At 43.3% G+C, this 22,500-nt stretch overlaps 1 protein-coding gene across 1 annotated transcript in view; it reads right to left on the bottom strand.

Moving 5' to 3' along the window:
- The window catches only part of LOC123506673 (nephrin-like), a 128,913-nt gene extending 107,798 nt beyond the window's left edge, over positions 1 to 21,115 (bottom strand). Inside the window, 2 exon segments of the mRNA XM_045258925.1 lie at positions 19,668 to 20,101; positions 20,907 to 21,115. Of these exon segments, the coding sequence (XP_045114860.1) occupies positions 19,668 to 19,818 (151 nt within the window). The 5' untranslated portion in view covers positions 19,819 to 20,101; positions 20,907 to 21,115.
- Between the last annotated feature and the right edge of the window lie 1,385 nt (positions 21,116 to 22,500).

Here is a 22,500-nt window from a genome sequence, read left to right as displayed (position 1 = left end):
CACATACCCTACTTCGCACCTTAACCCGACCACGCGTTCCTTTCCCCATGGACACTCAACACACCTTGACATATACAGCATGCAGGAGTTCACTGGGTGCTCATATATAACAAACAATTTACCTGGACAGCGTGAAGAGAAACGGGAGTTACTTTAATATCAGAGAAAATTATTTAGGTGGGTTCCTCCGGTCATTCGGTACGTGAAGGTGATAAGAGAGGAGTCTACCTGGCGAGTTTAGGATCGAAGAGGTTAGGGTTGGAAAATATATTGAGCAAGTGAAAGGTTCCGTTGGGTGTGAAAGTGTCGGAAGTTAGTGATCGAGTTTGGTGGTGTTAGAAGGAAGTTTGGATGTTGTGTACCTTTGAGAAGTATGGAAAAAAGTTAAGGTTTTGTAATGTAAAGGGCTGTTGGAATTTGGTGATGTATTTTGAAGGTGTGTTGTGTAAATAGAGTATAAGTTTAGGTGTAATAGTATGTGTGAAAAGGATGTGGGATATGTAGAACTTATGTTATGTAAATACGTGTGCAAGTTTGGTATTTTAGTTTGGATCTAAAAATAAAATAACTTGAAGGTTTGTCACGTAGATAAATGTCGAAATATGATAATTAACTTCAGAACTGATAAAAATAATGGTAAATGGATCCTAGATATATGAAATGAATATATGTTTGATGTGCGTGGAATATACAAAGGCTTCATATATATATAAAAAAAGAATGCAATCTGAGGACTCACTAAATAACTGTATAAAAAAGAAATCGACAAATAATAAGCTTAAATGAGATGAATTGTGAGCTCAGAAGGCATAGAATGAATAGAGGTTTGGTAATGCTAATGAGTCGAAACTTGATGAAGAACTTAAGGGCTGTAATAAAAGATAATGAACGAGTTAGGATGGAATAAACTGCGTATTCGTGGTGGGCTGAATAAGTAGAGAGTTTCGTAATGTAACGCTGAAATTTGGAGGAGGAGGAAGTTGTGAGAAGAAAAGTTGAGGGGTCGGGAAGGCACAGCAAGGACGGCAAGGTAAGTCAAGAAAACCCAGAAGAAAAACACTGAATAAAGTAGGAAATTACAAAGTTAATACCCGTGGCGAGGTAAGACGCCCAGCTCAGCAAGAGTCGTTAAAAGTGGATAAGAAAATCGCATAACGAATGACGTAAAGTAGTCATTATATAAAGTAAATGGCCGGAGGAGGTAAAGAGATATAGAGCAAGGGTTATAAAAGTAAATATCTTAAAAATTGTGAGGGAAACTATGAGGAAAAGCAGTAGTTATAAAGTTACTTCTGCCGCAAGTTTAGGACCGCAGCACCACCACCACACCACCACCACACTCTTCCACCACACCACGCCACGCTCCACACAAAAGGGCATAACTCTCAGGGTTAAGTAGACTTTGGAAAACAAACATCGACTCGCAGACATAGTGGATCTGTGGTCGTATTGGGAGCGTAAACTTGTTAAAAGGGATCCAATTCTCTACTCTTTGTTGGGCCCGTAAAACGTTTCATTACAGCAGCGAAGAGAGGCGTGGAGCAGGGATCAGAGAGAGAGAGAGAGAGAGAGAGAGAGAGAGAGAGAGAGAGAGAGAGAGAGAGAGAGAGAGAGAGAGAGAATCATTACTGCGATAAACTTCAAATGAAAATAGGATGTAAGTTAAGGAAAATCGAAAAAAAAGGAGAAACTGTTAGTAATAAGAAAAAAATATGAATGAGAGAGAGAGAGAGAGAGAGAGAGAGAGAGAGAGAGAGAGAGAGAGAGAGAGAGAGAGAGAGAGAGAGAGAGAGAGCTCGCCAGTCCTCACCCCATAAAAAAACAATTCAGTTTCATGTTTGTAAAAATATTCAATCTAGTAGTGTAACAATGTCCCCTCGCCCTCCCACCTGCAGAAAAGGAAGACAAAAATAGTTTCTTTCGTTCCGTTTTCTATCAAGCAGCTTCTGAATGTTTTCTATTGCGTTCGTCCATCCATTTTTCTCGGATTTTTTTTTTTTGAAGACTTTTTATTCATATGTATATTCATATTTGCTGGAAAAAAAAACGTTTAGGAAAATCATTGCAACATCTGCGACACTTTTGCTTCATGTACTCTTGGAAAAAAAAAGAAAAACATTTGGCAACACTAGATATTTTCATGATTTTCTTCAATAGTTGTCAAAATAGAAAAATGTTGCCATTGTTTAAGCAAAAAGAAAAGGTTTCCGTGCTCTCCTCGCGTACCCTTGTGGATTCAGTCTTGGAACACATTCATGCTCTCCTGCTTTTTGTATTTATTGAAATGATAAATTTTGCAATACATTAAGAAAAAAAAAAAGATTCACTGTTTTTCTCGGATGCTCTTGAAAAGTCAGAATTCGAGTACATTCTTTTTTTATTCGTAAGAAATATTTAATAAGTCTATTGAAACGTTATTAATATTGAATGTGCTCTTAGTTCCTTGTTTACTCGTCTTAAAACAGATTAATTCCACAGGAACGTCAATATTATATTCATGTTTTTCATCATTACTTGCTCTCATTTCCTTACAGCGCATTGTAAAACACTTTTTTGTAGAAATAGAAGTTGAATTTTGTTGAAACGTCATAATTATTATTCTTTTTCACAAGTCAGTATTTTATTTCACTCAACAAAAGATAGCAAACATTACACATATATTTTTTTCACAATTCCTTGTTCTCATTGTCGCTGAAGAGTGATCAATATCATTCCTATCCTTTCATTTTTTTCTTTTTTTATTATTCAGCATAATGCATACTCTGTGATCAAGTCGTTAGTGGTGAGTCATTTGGGCGCCTTAAAAGAAGATTAGACAAATTTATGGGTAGGAATGAAGGTAAGAATAGGGAGGCATGTGTCATAAGGGACTGCCAACTGTAGACCTATTACCTTATTGCAACTTCCCTTATTGTCTTTATTGTTTTTTTTTATATATATAAGCGAAAGTTGGACAGTGGCAAAAAAAAAAAAAAAGGACCCACTTAGTTGCCAGTTCTCTTGGAGGTCCGAAAGAATTAGCTGAAAGAAAGGGATACAAGAGCAACCACCGTAAGAATTTATATGACCTCACTTCTGTTCGTTCTCATTTCCCGTCACGAGATGGTAGCAACAAATTCCACACCATTCCAGCGGCGTATTTCGTCTCGTCATTAGCTGTCCCTCCACCTGTCTTCTGTATCACCCCAGCCAGCTCTCCTCGCTCTCCTGGCCGCCGCTCCCTCACCGCGCAAGCACACCCAGTTCACGGTTTTAATACTGGAGTGCGGAAACTTTCTCCCGTTACACAGTGCCTAACTCTGCGCCTGTTGGATGCAGCACACAAGTTCCTCAGCGTAGCAAGTAATTAACGTACGTACCTCTTGCTCCTCCTCCTCCTCCTCCTCCTTCTCCTCTTGGTGCTTCTCTTACTCTCGACTTCCCATATTCCGTGGAAATTGTTGCTTCATATCTAGCTCGCTTCACTCGTATCTATCTTTTCTTTCCATTACTTCTTCTTTTCACGTGGCTTCTATTCAGTCATTCTTGTCTTGATATTCTTCACCGCCCGGGAGATCTTTACGATTCAGTAGCAGCGTATGAAGTTTATGTTGACTCGGGTGAAGTAAGTGTAACGTGAATACGGTCTCTTGCTTGCTTCTCTTCCGTTTCTTTGTCCTTCAGTGCTCGTAAGACCGGAAGGAATTGCAAGTCCGGTTAATGCGGGTGAGGATGCACGAGACCTTACTGGAATGCCGGAGAAACGAGTCGTGATAAGCAGTCCGGTTTTTATGAGTCACTGGATTATGAAGGAAGTGAAGACCGGTGGGTGGTGGTATGTCCGGTTATGGTGTGTGTGTGTGTGTGTGTGTGTGTGTGTGTGTGTGTGTGTGTGTGTGTGTGTGTGTGTGTGTGTGTTCGTTTAGTTTTACCTGATAATTACCGAATCTTAAAAGAAAAGAGAGAGAAAAAGAAAAGAAAAGCTGCTCCAGAAACTTAATAAGATTCATAAAACTCGGTCCACATTTCACCTGTACAAAGAAGGACTTAATTTCTCGCGACTCAATGGATCTTCTCATTTCTTGGCACTAATAATACACCTGCATTCAACTGTCTAATTATTTTTACCTTTAGAAATTGCTGCTTCAACTGGAGGATTGGAACTTATCCTTTTAATCTTGCCACTTTAAAGAGATTCATATGAAAATTGAATGACAGCAGTTGAGACGCAATGTGTGTGTGTGTGTGTGTGTGTGTGTGTGTGTGTGTGTGTGTGTGTGTGTGTGTGTGCGTGTGCGTGTGTGTTCCTCAGGTGACATGTATACACACACCACCTGGCCAAGCTTTAACGTGGCTCCCCATGAGTTGATTCAGTGCCACTTTTTTTTTTTCTCTCTTTTTCTTTTTCCTTTTGCATTTTTGTGACGAACTGTGCAATTCTGAAGCTGAAAGGGCGGCGGGAGTCTTCAAGTTGAGCGAACGTACCGAGACTCGATGCATTGTGGCGTGTGGTGAATAAGGAGAGGAAGTTACGAGGCCTGGAGTTGTTTATCGCTGTGTCCCCCTGGTAAAGTGTATAAGCAGAACAGAAATAGAAATAGAAATACAGTTCAGGAAAGTATTGTGTGTATTGTAAGCTGATATTCTCCTGCTCTGCCAAATATTTTCTTATCCGTTGCCAGAAAAAGTATGATGCAATAGGATAACAGAACAGTAATACATTCGTTGTGAAAAAAAAAGTACAGGCAAGGAAAGGAAAAGAAAGATTACTGTGTATCAGGATGTTTTTTCTTTATATATTTGTATTTATTCTTTGTTCCATTTCAGTGCAGGAGTGAGTGTGAGGAGCAGACATTAATAGAGTAAGAAAATATTATTGTGTACTGTACGTATCAAAAAACACTTTCATTTAATCCTTGCCAGGTTTCTTTTTTTATTATTTTTTTATCTATTTTCTATTCTCCTCTCGTTTTGAATCCAATAATAGACAGAAAACAATAACAGATTCTTACAAATGTTTTACCAATCACCAGGTTTCATATTTTATCCTTCAGTATGAGTCCACTTTTGCATTATTCATTTGGTTGTGAATGTCAAGTTACTTCAGTGCAATGAGATATCTGATGAAGCTTTTCGTCTCAACTGATCAACTTAGCCGGTCCTCATAGTAACAATAAACTCTGCTTGTGTGTGTGTGTGTGTGTGTGTGTGTGTGTGTGTGTGTGTGTGTGTGTGTGTGTGTGAGAGAGAGAGAGAGAGAGAGAGAGAGAGAGAGAGAGAGAGAGAGAGAGAGAGAGAGACGATCAATATGCGTTTCCCAAGAAGATAATTATGGGAGATTATGAAAGAAAAAGAGTGAAAGAAAGTTGGGTCGTTTAGTTTGGAAAGTGTCTTAATACTCTTTTCACTCAGATAAGGTCATAGAGAGAAGAGGAAACACAAACAGTAAGGAGTTCTAGAGTTTACCACACACTTGCCCTAAAAGTTACAAGTATTTCGTGTTAAATTGTGTTCCAATTCCTTTTAACTCACGGAAGGAAGAAAAACACGAACAGTTGAAGATTTCTGGAGTTCGCCAGTTCAATTCCTCCCAGATTCTACAAGTATATCGTGTTAAATCTTTCTTTTTAATCTGAACCCTTCAACCTTCTCAGTACCAGGACACATTTTGGTATTTAATTTGCTTAGTATATGGTGATTTTATGCACCTTTAGAAACTTATGTAGGGGCTAAAATAGTGAAGACTCTGGCCATTAATCTTCTGACCTCCATAGACCGTTCCTTATGTGAAATATAATTGTCTAATCACACCCAAAACTCATGATGAAATTGTCTCCCAGTACTGAAGGGGTTAAGAAGAAAGGTGTGGAAGGAGCAGAGGATAATAACCAGTAAAGAGTTTGAAGCTCACCAATAGTTTCTCATAAATTCTACAAGTATTTCACTATAAATTCTTGGCTGAAATCTGGACTATATACGTAACTCACATAAACACCAAGAGCTTCGGAGTGTGCAAGTTCATCTCTCCCCAATTCTACAAATGTTTCCTGATAAATCTATCCATATAACACAAACCTTTAAACAAATCAAATAAACAAGTAGAGATTTAGAGGTTACCAGTTTAGCTCCCAGTTCTACAAGTCATTTCTGATATAGCTTTCCCTCTAATCTGGAGCCTGTAACCTCTTCAGTACTGGAACGCATTTTTATCATGAATTGTTGGTGTGAATAGACAATTTTATTTATATTAGGAAGGGTCTTTGAAGGTCAGAAGATTTATGGGCAGTCTTCATTATTTCATTCCCCACATAGGTTTTTGAATCCGTATAAAATCGCCAAATAGTAAGCAGAATGAATATGAAAACTCGTCCTGGTTCTGAGAATGTTGAAGGGTTCAGATTAAAAAGAAATATTTAATACGATACACTTGTAGAATCTGCGAGGAACTGAGTGAGTCACAAAAAACAGGTAGAGCTCCAGAGTTTACCAGTAAATCTATCCCCAGTTCTACAAGTCTTTCCTGATAAATCTCTCCCTGTAATCTTGACCCCTTTAAGTAAGCCATCCTTCCCACGAGGCTAAACTGCAACACCGAAGGCAGATCCCCCGTCCGTCAGTGTCACCTTTGAAGCAATAACCGGGCCACCTCCGTACTCCCGGGGCAGAAGGTTGGCCTGGCGAGCTTAACAATGCCCACGCACGCCCCGAGGAACAAACAAAACTCCGCCTGTGTTTTCTCCCGGAACAAAAGAAACGCTGGAAAACCAAGAAAAAAAGAAACACTTCCAGATTATTAGAGATTCGTAAGGCCAACAAGAATGCAACGGCCAATTAATAACTCGGCCCTTTTTACTTATTCTTTTTTCTATTTTTTTTTTCGGTTCGGTTTGATTTTGTAATGTGTGTGTGTGTGTGTGTGTGTGTGTGTGTGTGTGTGTGTGTGTGTGTGTGTGTGTGTGTGTGTGTGTGTGTGTGTGTGTGTGTTTGTGACTTGTCTCTGCTTTCTTTTCGCACTCAGTACAGCGTCATTTTCACTTTAACGAATAAAATACTATAACTTTCCAGAGAGAGAGAGAGAGAGAGAGAGAGAGAGAGAGAGAGAGAGAGAGAGAGAGAGAGAGAGAGAAAGGGCTAGAAAGATACACTGAACAGGAGAAAAGCAGAAAAGCATTTGATGGCTAACACACTTCTCGCTTCCCCATAAACTTCAGTAACTTCCCTTGATGAGGATCAATAGAGGTTTCTCCTGCAGAATCCTCACGCAATTCCCTTCTCGGAGGAGGAGTAGAGGAGGGGGGAATGAGGAGGATAAGGAGAGGGAAGGGAGGGGAGGGGAGTGTAGGGGAAGGGATGGTGGTAGTCACAATCTGCAGTGAGAGGAAAAAATGCGAAGGAAAAATTTTTCAGAGCTGTCTCGTGAGAAGACGTGAGCACAAAGCAGTCCTCTTCATCATGGCACGCAGGCGGAGGCGCGGCAGAAGGAGGGAGGGACGCCAGGGAGACTTACTCATTCGCTACCTTCCATTACTCACATTTCCAGACTTCCGCAGCTTACCGGCCGCTCACGATTCCCGGGTGAAAGCTTCGCGCACTCCATCTTCCCCCTCGACACGCCTTGCTTTCTCCTGCCGTCACCCTCTATCTGTTAAAGTGTCCATAATGCTGCTTCATGTTTACACCGCCTTGCTCTAGTCTAATTCTCATTTTCCTCCTCTTCCTTCTCTTCCTCCTCCACCTCCTTTGCTTCTCACACCTCCTACGTTCTGTTCCTGCTAGTTTTCGTATTTGTTTGTCTCCCCTTCCTCCTCCTTCCCCTCTTCCTCCTCGACCTACTTTTCCTCCCTGTATTAGTTTTCACTCTCATTCCCCCTTTAATCATCTTCCTCCCTTCCTTCTCCTTCTCCTCCTCCTCTTCCATCTCGTTCTCTTCCGTGCGTCAGTTGTTACCCTCTTCGTCCCTCTGCGCACTCGTCACTTTGTCCCCTTCCTGATCATTATTTTCGTCTTTATCGGCCGTGTTTTCATTCTTGTCCTCGATCTTGGTTCTATTATTTGTCAAGACTCTCGCTCGCTTAATTGTTCTCATGGCCGTGTTGGCTTCTTTGTTGTCGCTTTTGCTCTGGTTCTTGTCCTCCTCCTCCTCCTCCTCCTCCTCCTCCTCCTTCTCCACAAGAAAGGTCATGCAGTGGAACAAGGGCCAGACAGAAGTAATGCAGTTTTAATCACAGTAGAAGTCAATAGCGAACCAATATTGCAGTTGAGGCGTGACTCACTGAGATTGATACCATGCTTCACGGTTTTCTTCCAATACACAACTTTAATGTTGATATTGACGAGGAGGAGGAGAAGGTGCAGTAGGGACAGTGGTCAGTGGTAGTGGTAGTAGTGGTTGTTGTTGAATATTTACACGAATCTTCAATATCAAACAATATTTCTGGTTAAAAACAGGAAGAGATAAAAGAGAAAGGATATGTTACTGAACTCCTACGTCAGTTAAAACTTCAGGGGTTGAACAGCATGCAGCAGAAAAGGACAGGCACGGTTGAGGGTCCTCCTTGCCCTCCCTTCCCTGCAGCAAACGACTCTGCAGGGGGAAAAAGTGAGAAAGAACACCGTATTTGTTAAAAGGGAACTGGGCTGCAAAGTTTAGGATAGAACTTTTATTGTGAAAGAATATACTCGCAGTAACATACAGCAGTGGCGGGGAGGTGGTGGTTGCTGTTGTTGTTGTTGTGGTGGTGGTGATTGTGCACGATGGTGGTTGCAAAAGTGGTAGTGGTGATGGTACTGGTGATAGTAGATATGATTGTATTGTTGTTATTATTATTATTATTATTATTATTATTATTATTATTATTATTATTATTATTATTATTATTATTATTATCATTTATAGCAGCAGTAGTAGTAGTAGTAGGAGGAGGAGGAGGAGGAGGAGGAGGAGGAGGAGGAGGAGGAGGAGGAGGAGGTACTGTATTTTATTTTTTGCTTGGGGTGAAGTCTGTATTATCATAACTGGCAATAGTAACAGTGACTTAAATCATTGTTACAGTGGTGAAAGTTTCAAACAGCAACAGTCGCCACAAAAGTAACAGCAGGAGTAGAGTTTTCAGTACCAGCCGGCGTAGAGGCAAAGCCAGTGAGAGAGAGAAGAGGCTTAGCGGCAGTGAGCGGTAGTCAAAAAACACTGACCCTTAAAGCATTAACTGGGTCGCTGTATCGGTTAAGTCGTTATCACCATATGCGTGTGATTCTGCCTAATGTTGTGACCACCGGCGTAACAACCATTCATTACTGCTGCACCAATGAATCCCAGCTGCACACTCCAGTCCGTGTTTACCAGCGCTATGCAATCGACAAACAAAGCGATTCAATTCCGCCATAACAACATCAGTGTTGTTACGCGTCCAGTACTGGTGTGGACGGCGCCGCGGCCTGACACAAAGAGGCGCCCCGGGACACGTTTGGAATCCGCCATAAGGGATCCAGATCTTCTCTAAGAGGATCCGGATTTGTGATAAGAGGATTGAAGCCTCCACATGAGTTATCGCTACAATACACCTTTGTTATACTCCTCAAGGCACGCGTCTCTCAGTATCGCCTGTCCTGCGCGCTGCTGTCATGCCGCTGCCTCTATACGGGTACGGCGCTCCCTCCCCAGCCTGCTTTAAACCTTCCCTCCGATGACCTACGCGCGAGTCGTGGCCGGGACGCTGAGTGTAGGGAGGGAGGGGAGGGACATTATTCACCCTTAAGGAGCACGGAGGAAATGAGAAAGTCGTAAAAAAGCATTAAAATATCTGGCGGAATTAAAAAAAAAAATATTGCGCAGTAGAAAGAGAAAGGGTTTTTAATTTGGGTGCGTTCTTCTATATCACGCCTGGTTGTCTGGGCGCTACTGTTGGTGAGCGTGAAGGGGGAGGGGGTGGCGTCTGGGGTGCTGGGTCACTGGTGGGAGGAAGTGGAGTGGGGGGAGGGGAAGGTGTGCGGCCCGCAAGGCAGATGGATCAGGTGGCGTGGCGTATTGGGCAGCTTGACACCTCGCTTTTATACAGGAAGCGACGGGTTATTCTCAAAAGAGGACGTGAAAAAAAGGTGCTTCTCGAGGTCGATGAGGGGAGTGCGCTTGACTCCCTGCGCCATTGATGTGAGTGTGAGGCGCGAGGAGGAAAGTGAGGCGTGGGTGGAGAGTGAGAGAGTGAGTGAAAGGGGAGAGAAAACTGGATGTGGAGTGTGCAGGGATCAGAGAACAGTGAAGTGTGTGAAACTCAAAGAGAAGTGAGGGTGGATGTGATTGAAGGGCAAAGGAAAGTGTGTGATAGAGAGTGAGAGTGAGAGTGAGAGAGAGAGGGTGTGTGAGGGTGAGAGAAGTGTGTAAGGTGTGTTAGATGAGACAAGTGTGAGACAAGTGTGAGGGAATGTAGGTAAAGGAGAGCTAAGCGTGTGTGAGTGTGATGTGAGAGCGACAAATAAAAGTAGACATAAGCGAGAAAATGAGATAAAAAGCGCGTGAAGATATGAGTGTGCAAGAGAAAAGTGAGAGTGAGTGTGAGTGTGAGAGGGTGAGAAGGCCATCAGAGGCTCATAATTCACGATATAATCACGAATAAAAATCTTTGCATTCAAGCTCCACCTCTTCCTATCTCCCCCCTTCCCGCCCCACCCTGGTCTCATCTCCCTCTCCGCTCTGCACTCTCCCCCCTCTCAGCAGCAAAGACCTTAATCTATCTTAGGCTCCCTCTCATTATTGAAATTTGCATATTACATCAGTATGTCCCACTCTCTCTCTCTTTTTTGAACTCAGAAATCGAAGGGATGATTGCATATTTCTTGTTCTAATCCGTTAATCTACGCTCGTGTGCTCTCGTGTGTGTGTGTGTGTGTGTGTGTGTGTGTGTGTGTGTGTGTGTGTGTGTGTGTGTGTGTGTGTGTGTGTGTAATTCACTACTACGGTCGCCTGCTGGTCACCCAGCCAGTCTTCCCCATTACAGAGCGAGCTCTGAGCTCATAGACCGATCTTCAGGTAGGACTGAGACCACAACACACTCCACACACCGGGACAGCGAGGCCACAACCCCTCGAGTTACATCCCGTACCTATTTACTGCTAGGTGAACAGGAGCTACACATTAAGAGGCTTGCCCATTTGCCTCGCCGCCCTCGGGACTCGAACCCGGGCCCTTTCGATTGTGAGTCAAGCGTGCTGACCACTATACTACGCGTGTGTGTGTGTGTGTGTGTGTGTGTGTGTGTGTGTGTGTGTGTGTGTGTGTGTAACCTCCAAAAGTGATTTTCTCACCAGGACGTTCTTGCGAGACCAGATTATCTCCAAAAAAATGTAAATTGTCTAAAAATGTAAATTGGATACTGGAAACAACATGATCCACTGATCGCGCGGGGCGTTTCCTAATAGAGTAGCGGAACTTTTTTGCGGTTCCGCCAGTCGAGTGCCAAACTGGAACGCTTAACGAAATTGTCCCCATAAAAAGATCCGTCATCATTTTTCCTTTTTTTCATTTCAGACTCGCAATGAAAACCAAATATTCTTCCACTGGCTCTGTTTCCCTCCTCTCTCCCTCCATTTTTGTTTATTTCGCTTTTTTTGGCTTTTTTTTTTACGTCAAATTTTTTTTAACTTGGAAAAACGCAACGTTATTTTTACACATAGAGAGAGAGAGAGAGAGAGAGAGAGAGAGAGAGAGAGAGAGAGAGAGAGAGAGAGAGAGAGAGAGAGAGAGAGAGAGAGAGAGAGAGAGAGAGAGAGAGAGGAGAGAAAGAAGGTTTTCCAGCAAGTCCTTTAGAACGTGAACTGGAGACACACACACACACACACACACACACACACACACACACACACACACACACACACACACACACACACACACACACACACACACACACACACACACACACACACACACACACACACACACACACACACACATGCACGCAACACACCATCACCTTTAAAGTAGAAGTTGTTGATGTGATGCAAGTAATGGGAAGGAGAAGAGGGTGTAATGGCGATCAATGAAGTGACTGGTAGTGGTTGTGGTGGTGGCGGTTTTGGTGTTGGTGGCGGTGGTGGTGGTGGGTGAAGGTCTCCAGTGGTAGGTCATGGCGGTAAAAATGCATGTTAAAGAAAGTTGTAGGAGAAGAAGTTAGGAAAATTAAATAAAGGAAAGAAAAAAAAAAGAATTGAAGAAAGTTAAGAAGGAAGAGGAGGAGGAGAAGAAGGAGAAGGAGGAGATAGAAAGAGGAGACAAAAAAGGACCTCCACAACCACCATCACCACCACCACCACCAACGACAACAAAAATAACAACAAAATGAAGCAAAAGAGTAAAATAAAAAAAAAAAGAGAATCCAAGAGGAACAAGCAACGCAGAGATGAAAAATGGAAAAGAATTGACACCGAGAATGACAAATAAAAATGACACTTCAGGAAGAAAGAAAGAGAAAGAAAAAGTTTGTCACGAGTTGAATAAGAAATGAAAGAAGAATATAAAGTGAGATAAGAAGGGAAAATATGAGAAGACTAGTCAGAAAACGATAATGAAGAAAAAATAAGAGAAAAAAATATGAAAAACAGATTATATAGAATGTTAAAGTAAGCGAATAATGCTGAAAAGAAAATGGAAAATAAATGCAGATCACATTCAAAGCCACGCTAAGAAAAAAAATAAATAAAACTGTAATAATAAAGAAAAAGAATAATGTATATGAATAAAAGCGACACTGCAATTGATATCCACCAACCGGTTTGTGAGAGCGTGAAGTCATTTCCTAGAGTTACATCATCACAACTTTCTAATTAAAAACGCAATGTTATAACCACCAACTTGTGGCCGCCGTAAAGTTGGCAGCTGGAAGAGGTGGGAAAAATAGCTAATGTACGGCAGAATTATGCTGATGTTAGCGCCTTTGTGCCTTGTGTATGCGCGTACTTCTGTATGTACTGCTAGAGAGAGAGAGAGAGAGAGAGAGAGAGAGAGAGAGAGAGAGAGAGAGAGAGGGTAGGAGGGAGGTAGTAGGCATTTAGAAACAAACAGCCAGACAAACAGACACACATACACACAACCAGACAAAAAAACAGACAATGATAAACATACATACATACAGACAGACAGATACAGAGGCAGGCAGGCAGGTAGGCGGGTAGGCAAGCAGGTAGGCAGACAGGCGGACTGGTGGAGAATATATGTTAATGAAGCTACAATTGATATAAAGTGCTGGAATACTTTACCTGTTTATAGAATGCAACGCTAATAGGCATTATTGGCCCCTCGACTGGCAGGAATGATAGGGAATGATGGAATGACCTTGAGTTGCACGAATATAATGGTGTTGGGAGTGGTGGTGGTGCTGGTGGTTGTGGTGCTGGTGCTGGTGCTGGTAGAAGGCCATGGTTGAATATTCACATTTTTAACCATTCTTTAATACCGTGCATGTAATCTGTGAAGTGGCGTGGTTTTTAATCTCGTGTTTTCGTAACAAGGGATCGATGACATACTATAGTTTGTGTTCAGAATTCTTGTTTCACTTCCCGCCACTGTGTTGTGTGTTTTCCTTGAGTCTCTCGTTGTGTGACCCACTGATTGTCTCTTATCTGACTAATGATAGACTCGCAGCAGCTCAGGTGTTTAATAAAGAGGCGAAGCACTAAACACAAAGGAAGGAGCGTTGTGCGTTACTCAACTAACCTACACCTCACTTTGTTGTTCTTTTATGTGCACTTGGTTGTGTTGCAAGACGTCTGTGTTTTACCGTGATGTGTTCGATACTTTATCCTGATCCAATAAAAGTTTCAGGCAGGTAGGAATGTGTCTCAAAGAACTGCTCCTTCACTTGGTTGCTTACTAGTTTATATCTATGAGCAATGGTTGGTTATTGCATCAAAGGCACGGATATACATGCACGTACACAGTTCATGCATTGCCGCCTCCGTGTACACGTACAGTGCTTTCAACTTGATATGAATTAGTTATTTCTTGCGACAATTTTCTTTACAACACAGGAAAGCTTCAACACGTAGGGTTCAGGCGGCACTCAGGAACTGTGTCTCGTTATTACTTCCAGCTTTTCAATGACGAGTTATTTTGAGGAGTGTTGGGAAATCAATACTCGCCCGATAGGAATTCTGTTACTGTTCTACTTTGTTTGAAGGAGAAGCAATTAGGCATTCCTTTATAGAATACCAGCTCAAACACAACCTTCCACCAGTGACAGAAGACGAGGACATATCTACCTCTCTTAAGCAGTCCCGGTAACTCTTTGCTTCACTCACTGTTAGGCAGGTGAAAATAGGAGACTCTAAGCTGTAAGGCATCACGGAGACTCACACAGCTGAAGCCACACAGCACGCCGCTATAATACGTCAATTGTCCTCACCTACGCTCCTCCCTGGCGTCTCTCTCTCTCGTAGCCATGCGTGAAACTCTGTGTGTGGCAGGAGAGAGCTTTGGGGTGAAGAAGGTGAATTTCCCCCATGGTAAGGCTTTGTAGTAGCGTTTAGTGGGTCCAAGTTATCAGGGAATGGTGATCTCACGCCTCCCCGCCCTAAGATGTAAGTTCGCTGTGTGATCTTGTGGCGCTCCCCTCATGCATGTGTGAGTTGGTCTGTGGTGGTTCCTGTTTCGCAATCGCCACATAAGCAGGAGTAATTTTTATTTATGTTCATGTATCATTCAGAAAGGTGCAAAGAATGTTTCATAACACACACACACACACACACACACACACACACACACACACACACACACACACACACATATGATCGTTGGGCTCTGCATTCTTTCTTTCTTTTCATAGTGCTGTTATTATTGTTGTTGTTGCTGTTGTTGTTGTTGTTGTTGTTGTTGTTGTTGTTGTTGTTGTTGTTGTTGTTGTTGTTGTTGTTGTAGTAGTAGTTGTTGTTATTGTTGTTATTGTTGTTGTTGTTGATGTTGTTAGTGTTGGGTGTGGTCGTGTGTGTGTGTGTGTGTGTGTGTGTGTGTGTGTGTGTGTGTGTGTGTGTGTGTGTGTGTGTGTGTGTGTGTTGTCCTTTCTCTTTCGTTCATTCTTTGTTTGTTTTCTTTCTTTCTTTCTTTCTTTCTCTTTTACCTCCTTCTCTTTCTCCTCCTCCTCCTCCTCCTCCTCCTCCTCCTCTTCCTGCTGCACCTGACTACTAATTATAACACAGCAACAGACCCCAAAATAGATCACATGTTCCTTCCTTGCTTCCTTCCTCTTTCCTCCTCACCCCATATCATATTCAACCTTTACTGAATATAATTACAGCATCACGTATCACCGCATTAGTCACGCCACGGATCCCGGAATACACCGCTACATTATGCTCCGTATCATCGCATCACCCGCTTGTTACCTCTCGTTTCCCACTCCCGTCCACTCCTTTGCATAATGAACTCTAGGTAATAATTCTCCTCACCTCGTAATAAGCGTAATATACACTTTTCTCACGTGCAGTAATCAAGCAAGGTTTTATCGCTCCCATAATGCACCAGGGCGTCGGTTTAAGAGCCACGTACATACCCCCCCAGCCATTCACAGAAAACTGGAGGTGTGAAGGAGTCTCGGTGATAATGTTGTATTTGATCACCGTCAGCATGCAAGGGAAGGATACCGAGGTCCTTGCGTGAGGCGTCCTATTCATTACTTAAAAAAAGGAAGGACTTTTAATCACTTCCCTATTGAGAAAAGTGATATTTTTAAGACGCATTGTAGCCTATTAATAAGGAATGCGATGCCCTAAGAGAAACACAGCACGCGTTCCCAGTGTCTTGGCTTCGATCAGCGGCCTGTGCCTTGAATACTAATCCGCTTTAACTGAGAAGTGCATGTCGGGACACCTGCACCACCTGAAAGTGAGTTCATTACAGAAGCAAGGAATGGGGCTGAGGGGCTGAGGGGCCAGAGATTCAGGACGGTGCGTGGGACTGTTTGTTCTATTGTCCTCACTCTCAGGCTCCCTTCGTGGCTCAGAAAAGGACCAGGGGAGATCTTACTCTAGCGCGCTTATCTCAGTGGCTCGGGGAATCTGTGGGTGATGTGTTTATCTACCGCTATGTTGTAAGTGGAAGACTGACGCACCACGCTCATGTTCTTTTTTTTTTTTTTGTGCCGAGGGTAATGTGTTTTGCAGCGTCGTGGCGTGTTTGCGTCTTCAAACAGCAGCCTTGAGAAAAATGGAGATGCAATTTGTCGCCTTTGAACTAACGTAATGAGTGTTGTTGGTATCTATTGTGTGTGTGTGATCTGGCCCAAACATGACAGGTGCTGCTCCTGATGCCTTCCCACTGAAGCTTTAACGAAGGGAAGTTCATATTTGTCTCAATGTAACCGGATTGTTTGTTCACTATATCCGGTGCGGCTTACGTTTCTATTTTTTAGTGTTTCCAGTGGCGATCATATAGACTTGGTTGCATGGAAAAAAAAGAGAGTGACATTGTCATCTAGATATAATGAAATGGTTCGTGAAATTGATATAAAACAACTACACTGATATAGATTTTCCGTAAGTTTTCTCTAATCACGGTTGCCCATAAAAGTCCAATTATTTCATTTGCTTCACAAGAAAAAACAAAAACTGAAAATCAAGCTCCATTACATTCGAGTCAGGGGGAACGACAATCATGACTTTAAGTGCATGGCTTCTTTGACGACATGAAAAAATTACTCCAAGGAAAAAAAAGAGTAAGAGATCTGATCCATCCTGAGCCGCTGCCGCACATCATGGACAAGCTGCCGTGTCTGTTAACTTATTCACGTCTGTCAAAATTTAACAAAATGACCTGACGTTTATTGCGCTCTCCTGGATGGCAGTGCTGGCTTCTCGGTATTCAAGGTCAGCGAGTTGTGTCCCGGCCCACCTCCGCCTTGAAATATGCAGGACGGAGACTCGTAAGCACAGTTAACCTTTCCACAGAAGAAAATAGAAAGCAACGTTCCTTCTACTGATATTTTGAACATGGAGGTGACTTGATGACATCCACATGCGAATCGAGGTGGATCAGAGGACCTTTTTTGCTGGTAAATCGTGGGTAACACAACAAGGACATGGCACACCACACGCTTCGCCATGCACGACCCATTCACACGGCGACTGAGATTAGTTTAGGTTAGGATCTCAGGGACTTTTTGTTGAGAAGTCGGGCCAAAGCTACAAGGACACAACACGCCACACAACTCACACGCCACACACGCCACACACCGCACGATAGGTCAAGGATGCATGCATAAAGAGGCGACAGGACCACCGTAACAGCAACACTCAACACAGCACACAGCTCACAGCACCAAATACTTGGCAGTCACAGGGCGGGGTAAGAACGGCTCGAGAATAACTAATACCGGAGCCCTAATCAGCGAGGCTCTCTAAAGAAGTAATACTGAATTGATTTACTTTGGCAGCGAGGATGTGATGAGAAGGGCAAGTGAAGGGAGTTTGTGAGGTGGGGGTGGTGGGTTGATGGGGGAGTGTGCTACGCCCTTCAGTTACCTACCTCCCCCATCACCTCCCTACCACCATCACGAACCTAACCTACCCTGTGTTGTGAGGGGTGTGGTCTGGTGTTGGATTGATAGGGGATATACTGCGCCCTTGACCTCTCTCATCACCACCATCACCACCATCAAGAAGTGAAATAGACGCAGAGGCCGCAGAGATTAATGTTTCATGCTCCTAAGATCCGTATTCAGAAAAGCATTGCTCTTTTACCACGACTGTCTGTCAAGGCCCGGAGATGATTAGTGGGCTTTTCAAGAGTTTCTCCAGTTGATAATACAGAAATCTTGTTAATCTGCCTCTAAAATCGTAAAAATACCTAAAAAACGGTTTTCTCTTTCATTATGACTGTTTTCCAAGGCCACAGAGATGATTAACAAGATTTTTAAGAGTGTTTTTCTAGTTGATATTAGAGAAATCTTGTCAATCTGCCTTTAAAACTATAAAAACATCTTAAGTCCCTCTTCTCTCACTCTCTCACTATGACTATTTTCAAGGCCACAGAGATGATTAGCAGGGTTTTCAAGAGTGTTTCTACAGTTAATAACTTAAAATCTTGTTACTGTGCCTCTAGAACTGTAAAAAAACCTTAAAAACTCTCGCAAATTTAGATAAAGCCTTTTTTGAAATAGTGAAGGCGAAGCACGGGAAAATTTGAGAATACGAGCCTAATACCAAAGGCCATCAGTGTTAGGATTGTCTCACGCCCTTCGTCTCCCACAGCATCATCTCGTCATCTCATCACGCCTCCTCTCCACCTGAGCCCCGCAGCCGCCATGCCACGCCACGCCACGCCATTGCACGCGGAAATTAGGACGAAGTCTGATCTGTTCGTTGTGTTAGTTTTGAAAAGGGATTTAGGCAACAGGGGATCATGGCCTGGTATTATTCTGTCTCTCTCTCTCTCTCTCTCTCTCTCTCTCTCTCTCTCTCTCTCTCTCTCTCTCTCTCTGGCTGTTTTGTTTGGCTGTTTTGGCTGTTTGGCTGCGTCTGTTCACTGCATGTTTTATTTTTTTTGGTCTGTTTTCTCTCTCATATTTCGGTTCAAATTTGTGTCTTTATTTTTAGGGGTGATTTTTTGTATGTTTTTAAAATTTTTCCTGTATGTTTGTCTGCGATTAATTGGGTGGCTGGCTGGAATCTCTCTCTCTCTCTCTCTCTCTCTCTCTCTCTCTCTCTCTCTCTCTCTCTCTCTCTCTCTCTCTCTCTCTCTCTCTCTCTCTCTCTCTCTCTCTCTCATACAGCCTCGGTAATTATAAAACAAAGCATATATAAATAATTCAACACGGCGCTGCTAATGAACGTCCATTACTCATCGCATTATTATAAACGAAGCTCACGTTACTAAAATAAATTATCACAGGTGGAGATAAGAGATGAAGAGTGTGACGGCCGGACAGACAGACACACAGACAGACAGACAAGCAGACAAGCGGGCATACTAAACAAGGTACGTTACTGTTAGGCACATCAACATTACCAGCACACACACACACACACACACACACACACACACACACACACACACACACACACACACACACACACACACACACACACACACACACACGATTGATTTCCTTTACCACAAAACAACAGCCTCACGACTCTGACTCTCTCTCTCTCTCTCTCTCTCTCTCTCTCTCTCTCTCTCTCTCTCTCTCTCTCTCTCTCTCTCTCTCTCTCTCTCGAAGCGAGGAAATCTAGGCATGTTAATTAAACCTCCTTACACCGAACACCTGAACATTTGAACATCTGGCGCAAGTACACACCTTTACGGAACAATATGGAAGAGGGGACTGCATGCGATATTGGATAAAAAGAAAAGCTGTAGGTTTAAAATGGAAAGAAAAACAAATGTGTATATATTCTGATGCAATACGAAGAAAGGATGAATATTATAAAAATCTCCTGAGTATTGAGAGAGGGGAAAAGACTGATGGAATATGAGAGAAAGATATGGAAAAAAATAAAAAATATGTGAAGCAAGGGGAGGGAAAAATGAAGTTAAAAAAAGGACATGGAATAAAACTCGGTATTAAAAACATGGGCAAGAGAGAGAGAGAGAGAGAGAGAGAGAGAGAGAGAGAGAGAGAGAGGGAGAGGGAGAGGGAAGGGAAGGAAAAAGTTGAAAATGAAGTCAGAACTAAAACCAGAAAACAAACACGACTCATAAAACTTACTGATGTAGTCGTCTTGTCCAGGATAGCGAGAGAGAATTTCCTGCTGGGGATTATGCAGAGCCTCACCCTGACAGGAGGCCACCACCAACACCACCACCACCACCAACACCACCTCACTCACTCCCCGCTCACAATTCACTCGGGCTTTCATCGCCTTCAAAATACGAAAAAAAAAAAAGTTAAGAGTTGATGTCAGTGGTTAATGTTGCACTTCATCACGATACGCGGCTGTGATGTTACCTTTCAGTCCACACCTGGCGGGGGTAATGAGAGAGTGTGCAGGTGATGTGCCTTATGTCTTCATGATAGATAGTTTTCTCTTACTTTTCTTCTTTAATCCACGTAATCTTTGGGGTTTTTCTACTTCATTGTAAGCTAAAGGAGAATTCCATATAGTTTGTGTGGTGTGTGTGTTAGCCGTGTCTTCTCCTACGCTGCGATTGAATAAGTTATAAGTACGCTGTCTGCTCTGCTAAAACATAAAAAAGGTAGCGAAAAATGAGGAGCTGATTTCAGCCAGACGAGCCTTTGATCCTGAGGAATGACGGAAAAGGGAAAGAGAGGAAAAAAAAAATCATGTTACTGCGAGGAAACTTTGTTATGCTGTGTGTGTGTGTGTGTGTGTGTGTGTGTGTGTGTGTGTGTGTGTGTGTGTGTGTGTGTGTGTGTGTGTGCGTGCCTGCAAGGGAAGGAAGGGAAGGGGGAGGTGGCACAGATTTATCCCGCCGCGAGAGCTTTCCCAACAGATTACATAAACTAAAAAACCAAGCGAGCTTGTGAAAGGATCCGCGGCGGGGAAAAACGCAGCACCACCGGAGAAAAGAACAAGAAACGTAATAGCTTGAGTAATAGTCCTGTTACGGCGACCCTCTAGCCCCTCGGGAGCCTTTCTGCCTTCACTCAGGTAACAAGATCAACAAGCCGACCATTACTTTCCGTGTTCCATAATTCTTCGTTTAATTCCATACCTGTGACTTTTCTTTTCCAGTCAGAAGTGTCAGGCAGTGCATTTTCTCCTCAAGACGATTTAAAACGCATGATGTTAAGAAAAAGTCAACGAATGGGCATTTAAGAGCGTTTTTACGTGAGGACGTGGAGCAAAGACCATCTCTGGAGGGTGATTGGCCGCCTGGTGACGTGTAGGAGGCTGCGAGCGTGACGGACAGACGGTCAAGAACCAGTATGGAACGACTTTCTTGCTGTAACGCACCGCACCGCACCAACTCTCGATCCACTGACCCGAGACTTTCTGAAAACTCTTTCAACTCAAGAATTTATGCGTGGCCGTCTTGATAGCGGCAGCTGAGAGCGACAGACGAGAACTCCAACGAGACAGATCACAGTGGGGGTTAAAGGCGGCTAGTCAAGGAAGAGTGGCCTCGCGCAGTCCACCCGCCGCCGCCTCCCAGTACACACCGCCACCCGCTGCCGCCACCACGATACTGGAGCCGCTCGGAGCCTCCAGCCCGAGCTGCCCGACTGTCATCTCCGCCAAGGACGCTGAGGCGCAGGCGCGGACTGAACTCTGACCACCTGCTTCGCTCCCCCGCCGCTGAGATGCTTTATTCAGGGGCGGTAACTCAGGTGGTTCATCGTCACCTGCACCTTCTGAGAGCCATGTCACCTCACCTCACCTCACCTCAGCCTTGGCACGCGTGAACTTCCTGTCAAGTGTGCGTCCATGATATTACAGAGGCCAAGTACACTGTCAATTGCGTTCACCTCCGCTCACACACACACACACACACACACACACACACACACACACACACACACACACACACACACACACACACACAGAAATAGACATATAGGTAGATAAGCAGTTGATCACAGCATGACTAAGACTGATGAAGACATATATATATATTTTTTTATACCATGTGGACTTTCACGGGAATTTCTGGGCTAAAGGGGATACTTTTTAGGGTACCTCCTATCTCAAAGCCCACCCGCTAGGAAACCGTTGCCCCGAGTGAGGAAGCCCAACCTACACTCGGACTGTGGACAGGATTCGAACCCGTACGCTTGGAGACCCCTCGGACCCCAAAGCACGCATGGAGAGACGGAGACAGATAGACAGGCAGACATGTAGATAGATAGATATTTATTGAGCACATCATTCCATCCAGTATAGAGTGTTGATGTTGCATGAAATCGATAACAAGTAAGGTCCTCACATTACACGTGTATTATACAAATTGGTCGTTTTGATAGCTATTATACACAAAATGTAATCTACCATTCATATTCTAGTAATAGCTCAAATGCGTTACGAGGACAATGAAGGCTGAAAATATAGTTGAAATTTACTTATAATAGAGAAATAAAAGTACCATAATGCACCTTGATAGCGAACAGAAACAGTCAGGCATCTGCTTAAAAAATTGACCAGATTAAAAGATTGTAATTGCTCTTTTGACACACGCAAAGGGAAACATGGTCGTCGACATTATAAACATTTCACCGACTACTCACTTCTAAATACACCAAATTTTCATGATGTCGGAAATGAACACACACACACACACACACACACACACACACACACACACACACACACACACACACACACACACACACACACACACACACACACACATACACGCACACAAACACACACATGTATTTCAGGCTTTTAACTAGAACACCCTGCATGGTGATCAAAGGTAATGTACAACTATGGCTGCAGTTATTACCGTATTGAGTGGGCGGCCTCGCGGGTGTGGTGGGCGGGCGGGCGGGCGGGCAACGGGGCCAGAATGCAGCCAGGTCAGACAGGGACTCACGGGAACATAAAATATCGGTTTTTTTATCCTGGGAAATGGTACAG

This window comes from Portunus trituberculatus, chromosome 20, assembly GCF_017591435.1.
Source record: "Portunus trituberculatus isolate SZX2019 chromosome 20, ASM1759143v1, whole genome shotgun sequence".
Classification (NCBI taxonomy): Eukaryota; Metazoa; Arthropoda; class Malacostraca; order Decapoda; family Portunidae; genus Portunus; species Portunus trituberculatus.
The sequence above is the reverse complement of the archived record's forward strand: the minus strand, read 5'-3'. Positions and strand labels throughout refer to the sequence as shown.